Source organism: Myotis brandtii, unplaced genomic scaffold, assembly GCF_000412655.1.
Source record: "Myotis brandtii unplaced genomic scaffold, ASM41265v1 scaffold794, whole genome shotgun sequence".
Lineage (NCBI taxonomy): Eukaryota > Metazoa > Chordata > Mammalia > Chiroptera > Vespertilionidae > Myotis > Myotis brandtii.
Genome location: NW_005371198.1, coordinates 1300790 through 1308010, shown reverse-complemented (window position 1 = coordinate 1308010; position 7221 = coordinate 1300790). Strand labels below are relative to the sequence as shown.

The 7221-nt window shown below is 38.0% G+C and overlaps 1 protein-coding gene across 1 annotated transcript in view; it reads right to left on the bottom strand.

Moving 5' to 3' along the window:
• Window positions 1–7221, bottom strand: part of EDIL3 (EGF-like repeats and discoidin I-like domains 3) — a 404766-nt gene that overhangs the window by 138444 nt on the left and 259101 nt on the right. Inside the window, exon 6 of the mRNA XM_014531211.1 lies at window positions 4667–4848. Within this exon, the coding sequence (XP_014386697.1) occupies window positions 4667–4848 (182 nt within the window). The remainder of the gene's footprint in view (window positions 1–4666; window positions 4849–7221) is intronic.

Here is a 7221-nt window from a genome sequence, read left to right as displayed (position 1 = left end):
CACTGGCCACCAGGGGGCAGACGCTCAATGCAGGAGCTGCCCCCTGGTGGTCAGTGCACTTCCATATGGGGAGTGCCACTCAGCCAGAAGCTGGCTCATGGCTGGCCAGTGCAGTGGTGGTGGCAGGAGCCTCTCCCACCTCCGTGGCAACACTAAGAATGTCCAACTAACGGTTTAGACCGGATCCATTAAGGACCTAAGCCTTTAGTCGGACATCCCCCGAAGGTTCCCTGGCTGCCAGAAGGATGTCTGACTGCAAGCTTAGGCCTGATCCCCCGGGGAGTGGGCCTAAGTCAACAGGTGGACATCCCCCAAGGGGTCCTGGACTGTGAATGGGCGCAAATTAGGCTGAGGGACCGTCTCCCTCCCCTCCCCCGAGTGCACAAATTTTTGTGCACTGGGCCTCTAGTCCTATATAATAAAAGCCTAATATGCTAGGTGTCTGGTCGGCCATTCATCCAATCAAAGCATAATATGCTAATAATATGCTAATGCCACTCAACCTCTTGCTATGAGGTGCACTGACCACCAGTGGGCAGACGCTCCGACTGGTAGGTTAGCTTGCTGCTGTGGTCTGGCCAATTGGGACTGAGTGAGATGGGCCGGACATGCCCGGAGCCCTCCGGTGGTCCCTCCCTGGCTGGCCAACCTACCTCATCCCTCCCTGGCCCCGATCTTGCACTGGTGGGGTCCCTTGGCCTGGCCTGTGCCCTCTCGCAATCTGGGCTGAGGGACCCCCCCCCCCACCGAGTGCATGAATTTCATGCAACATGCCTCTAGTATTTCCATAATTGTGCAAAGTTGCTATTTCTACCATGTCAGTCAGAAAGAGAAATTGATAATCTAATGAACCAGTTGTGTTTAAGGTGGTGATTTCTTAGTTGAAAAAAAATCATTTCAGGAAATAAAGATTAGAAAAACTTGAAAGCAATAACATATTTCTGTTTAACTTTATTCACTAGACCAGTCCTTTAGATCCAGAACCAACTATAAACATTATGGTGCCATCAATGATTGCTTTTTGAGTGTGTTAAAATTAAAATGGTAATTTCGATTTTTATTCATCAAGACAAGGAATAAAATGGAATTGAATACTAATTAGTGCATGTGAGTCATACACCTGAAAAACTAAGGGACTACTATACTCATTTTAAGTGAGTTTAAGCAAAGTGCTCAAATGTTTCATTTGAAGGACTGATTAAAAATTAAATGACAAGAAAATTAATAATGTTCAACACAGAAAATTTGGTACATGATCTGTCTTCCCAGAGCCCCTTAAATATGATTATTTTTAAGGGATAACCTTTTATATTTTCAAAAAATGACTTAGAAAGTAAGTTATTAAATAATACGATTATATAATATATACTCTGAACACAATCACATATATATATCCTATCTAATAATAGACAAACACGGTAATTAACCGTACCTCCAACCCGCTTCCCATTGGTTAATCAGGGCGATATGCAAATTAACTGCCAACCAAGATGGCGGCCGGCAGCCAGGCAGCTGAAGCGAATAGGAGTCTTGCTTGCTCCAGCGATAGAGGAAGCCAAGGTTCCCCGCGCTCTGTGAACTTGACTATTCTGGTTATCTCATACGGAACCATATGACATTTGTCCTTTTGTGTCTGGCTTATTTCAAGGTTTATCCATGTTTCAGCATTTCTTTTATTTTGAAGGCTGAATAATGTTCCATTGTTCATTATATACTGCATTTCGTTTGTTCATTGATTCATTGATGGACATTTGGGTTGTTTCCATGTTTTGGTTATTGTGAATAATCTATACTAATAAAAGGGTAATATGCTAATTAGACTGGGAGACCTTCCAGGAGACCTTCCAGACGTTCTTTTGGACAAAGCCATGGTGGTGGGGCTGAGGTAGAGATGGTTAGGGGCCAAGAGGGGAGGGCAGTTGTGGGTGATTAGGCCAGGATAGGATGGCATTTGTGGGTGATCAGGCCAGTGGGGGGAGGGGGTCATTGTGGGTGATTAGGCCGGCAAGGGGAGCCTGTTGGGGCTGAGCAGGCCATCAGTGGGGGTCAGTTGGGGGCAATCAGGCTGGCAGGGGGGCAGTTGGGGGTGAGCAGGCTGGCAGGGGAGCAGTTGGGGGTGAGCAGGCTGGTGGGGGGGCAGTTGGGGGGGAGCAGGCCGGCAGGGGGGGCAGTTGGGGGGGATCAGGCCGGCAGGCAGAGTGATTAGGGGAGATCAGGCAGGCAGGCAGGTGAGTGGTTAGGAGCCAGTGGTTCCAGATTGTGAGATGATGTCCAACTTCCAGTTTAGGCCCGATCCAGGGATAAGGCTTAATCAGGCAGTTGGACATCCCCCAAGAGATCCCAGATTGGAGAGGGTGCAGGCTGGGCTGAGGGACACCCCCCCCGCCCCCCATGCACAAATTTTGTGCACCGGGCCACTAGTCTATATATATAAAAGCCTAAGCAACCATTAGGACCAAATGACAGGAACGACTGGACAACCGGCCAGTAGCTATGATGCACACTGACCACCAAAGGGCAGATGCTCAATGCAGAAGATGCCCCCTGGTGGTCAGTGCGGTCCCACAGCCAACCTCCTGTGGTCCTCCCCCCAGCCCGCCAATCCCAATTGGCTTAGATCACCAGTCAGGCCGAGCAACCCCACCTGTGCACGAATTCGTGCACCGGGCCTCTAGTTAATGAATAGCAATGGTGAGCTTTCAATTTTCCTCCCATTATCTGCAAGATATCTTCATTCAATATGAAACCCTTTTTATTTACTTTTACTGTTATTCTCTAAGACCTCATTATCATCTGCACACTAATAGCAAAATAATTATAATAATAGTAATCATAATAAACTGCCCTTAAAAGTAAAAGAAATATTTAAATATTTTACATAAATTGACCAAGTTATATTTATCTACCTATTATCATGGGCTTTAAAAATGTTCATTTATACTTTTATAGGCATAATGATGCATTAGTGTTAAGTAAGCAACGAACTGGAACAAACTAAAATGAAATATGAGAACATCAGAATATCAGAAATTTTAATGCAGGGTTTCTCAGAGAAACCACTGCAAAAGTATGTTATTTATAGTTTATCGAAAACATGGCAGTCACTGAAGCTCACAAACATAATCTAAACAGAAACCTTGATACAAACTGATGATACCATCTGTCAATTGTCCTGCAATTTCTGTTCTAAATCTTAATTTCTAAAAGTTTTATCATGAACTAAATTCTACTAATGCATTTCATAATAGTCAAATAAAAAAAATGGTCTCTGGATTAATTTTTAGCAAGTAGAATGCAAGCACTTTTGGGGGTTGGCAAGGGTCTATTTTAAACTATGATGGGATATTCATTAGTCTGGGATCGAAACTATAAGGATGTGCCATTTCCCTTATCTGGAATTCCCATTGCATATGTGGCAATAGATTAGAAAAATAATGTGTAATGTAAGAAGGAATTTCTGCAAATGCATGCAAATATAAATTCATAAAACAACAAAAAATATCAGGTAGCCACATAGAGTCATATGGATGAAATAAATGTATATAGGATATGTAAAAATTCACAAGAAACCTGAACAAAGAAATCATCTGAAGGAGATTATGATCCTATTCCTAAAATAAGTTATTTGGCCATAAATCAATTGTCCTTCCTATCAACTGCATGTAAAGCAAACCCTATACAATGCACCTAATAATTTCATATCAAAGCATCCTGTGTTAAAAATTACCTTGGCACAAAATACGTAGTAAATAGATAAAACAGATCAGCTACCTAAACAAATCATAATTCTGTAATAGCTTCCTATTCCAAAGAAACAAGGACAAACCTTTTAGTATGTAAAAACCCTAAGGCACATTAAACTCCCACACTACATGTAAACACATTCCTCCAGCAGCCTACACACAAAACATGATTTTCTTTGTGATGTTCCCCAGATTCTCACCTGACCTCTCTGATCATGCTATTCCCTTGGCTTCTAGTCTCTATTGAAAGCCATTTTTCTAAGGCCAACTTCAAAATCTATCTTTCCCAAGAAGCTTTTCATGATAATTAATTACTTCTTTCTCTGACTTCACTGTGTACTGGATTTTCCTTCTATTTAGCACTCATCAATGACTTGTTAGATATTATTAATGTGCTCACCCTCCCTCCAACAGAGCAATGATCTTTTCACAGAAAACTGGTTTGAGCACCTTTTGTGTCCTCCTAATATGTAATTTACTGTCTCACTTCAGCTAAGTGGCCAAAAAGCATTTAACTGAATTTAATATAAGGAACTGGAATTGCTACCATCTATTCCATCTTTGGAAAATCACTTACTACCTCAGTTGATTATTGTGTTCTCCTGTTTTGAAAAATAGCTGGTTGATGACAATAAATGAAAGTATATATTAAAACACCTTCAGTATTGTAAAAAAAAAACACAAAAAAACCTTTCTTTTATATGTACCTTAAAATAGTGAAATTCATAACTCACAAATTTAACATTTTTAACCCTCTTATCAATGGAATGTAAGGTTTTCACAGTTTGGACATTTAGACTCTTAAGTAAATTATCTTTTCCTCTGTGACCATGAAGAAAAGTCACCCTGGGCTCTCATTGTGTTCTCTCTGAAGTGACTCTGGTCATTCTTTAGCAGTAACCTTATCCCAACCCGTCTGTTACCTGAATCCATGACCATCTGTCGTTTTCTGCTGCTGTCCAGGCATTTATAAGCCCCTTCTTATTAAGGCGAGCATAGTAGGGATACCACTTCTGGAGTCCAAAAAGAGCTCGGTGGGTCGATGAAGCTGTGATTTGCTGATTTGATATGATTCCACCTTCAATTCCCAATGGGCCCGAGCATTCTGGAAACAAATCAGAAAAAAAGGAGAATGTTATTAGAAATAACCCACATTTGAAATGCGGCGGTGAGATTTGATATGAGATATTTTAAAAATGATTTTGAATTGTACCATGGCGCCACTTAGGCCACACATACTTTACAGATGTTACTGATCACTACATGAAAGAAATATGTCTTGTTCCTCAGGACACTCTCTTCTTCCTTTTTTTGAGTATGGCAACTGAACAGACATTTCCCTTCTGCGGTATGACTGCATTCTGTACAATTACCCTTCGGCTGGTGATCATGTCAATAAAAGATGAATGCCCTTAAAAGGCCTACCTCATATTTCATACTCCTAGGGACTGGAATGCATCATAAATCATAAGTTCTCAATAAATATCTGTTGATCTATTATTTCTTTTCTAGCCTTCCTCTAAGTTTGTATCAGAATCATTTTCACACTGACTTAGCGTTTCGTACTACTCTGATTTTTTTAACTTACATTTTTATAACTAGTGTCAGTTATGATTTCACAAAAAAATAAGCAATGTGTAAATCTGTCAACATTTAAAAACATTACAATAATAACTTGTGCTATGTTATAAATAATAGAAAATACGTTGACACATTGTTTTTATAAAGTAAACAGGTAAACTCTCTGACATTATACACAACAGTATGTATACCACTCAGTAAATCCAGATATTAAAATACTTATATTTCTAATTTTTATGTCTAAATTCACAACTACATATTGGGATTCTGGACTTATATTTTAACTTTCTTCTCTTATTTTTCTTTAAATTCGTGACTAACAAATTTAGGAGAATTTCCTAATGAAAATTTAAAATAGTAAGATTAAAGCATAAAATACTCAAATGTATGATCTCAGATAACAAATTTGTTTACATTTTAAAAACAGAACTAGCTATAAATCCATCTTAAACTTACATATATTTGTATTACATATATTTGACTTTTATAATTATTTCATAATATTTCACCAGAATATACATTTAATTTAAATTCAGTTTTAGAAATTCATTAAGCAATATTATAAATAATAAAAGGTAACATCTTCTTTTCTTAATCTCATTAACATTTTATACAATATACTCAATTTTGCTAAATTAGATTTGTACAATAAATATAATAACCCTATTATAAAATATACAATTTTTCAGAATTTCTGAAAATATTAAAAGACCACACTGCCATTATTAAATGCCACTCTATAGAAGCCAACTTGGTCAGTAATGGCCACCTAGCATATTTTATATATTTTACTTACTATTAAAGTCCAGCATTTGTCTGTTATTAAATGTAAACATCAGTTTGAGGTTAAAAATATGAAAGAAAGAAATCTTCAGCTGGATTATCGTATTTTTAAAATTTACAAAGATGTTTCCCACTGGTAACCATTTTTTCATTAAGCAGAAACATGTCTCTTTTTTCTATCTCATAAGCAGAGAATAAGTAGCTCTAAGCACATCACTAACATTTCTCCCATTGTTTTAAAGCCTTTAAACACTGTTTATAAAAAAAAAAAAAGGACAAAAGTATGTGGATAAGTAACCATCTTAATCAGACTTTATTTGTAAAATGACATTAATACACCAAAAATTGACTCACTGTGACTAATGATTAATAAATCATTCAATCGATAAGTTAAATTTAGATACTAAGATCTTTTCTCAAATGTGTAATTAGAGTTGTTTAGCACTTCATGAAGGTGTACTATATCATTTTGAAGTCATTAAATCAAGAAGCCATTCATTTTCAGAATTGCAGTATTAGCAGTTACAGATGATCTGATTTTCACTTTCCAAAATAATTAATGTAGAAAACTCAAATGCCTTTGGATTCTTGCTTTAGTTTCTATTTTGTAAGATTTTTACAGACTTCATGAAAGTACTGAGACATTCATGGTGACACTTTGATTTTAAACAACTTCAGGAAGCTGACTTTTTAGGAATATTGCCATGAAAGGCATTTCAAGTATCCTTGTCCTTGATTTGTGCAATGTTTGGGTGGAAAAATGCAGCAGGCAGGAAGGCCATTTATTGCAGGCCAGTCAGTAGAATGGCAGACCTAGGGAGCCAGCTTTGATTAATTAGACTGCATGACAGCCTTAGAAAGAACTCTATACCATTTAGTCGTGTACTTGTAAACACCCTATGCTGAATTGGACACCTTCACCGAATTTGTAACCATTTAAAAAGTGATTAATCCTCAAACCACACTATTTAATGCCTACTTTATCAGTACTCTTGACCAACCTCCCTGTATTGGCTGTGAACTGTTGCATTATCATATAAGCCAAAAGCCATAGACTCCAAATCTTTGCCGTGTCCTCACTAGTCATTCATTCAAACAAACAATATATATATAT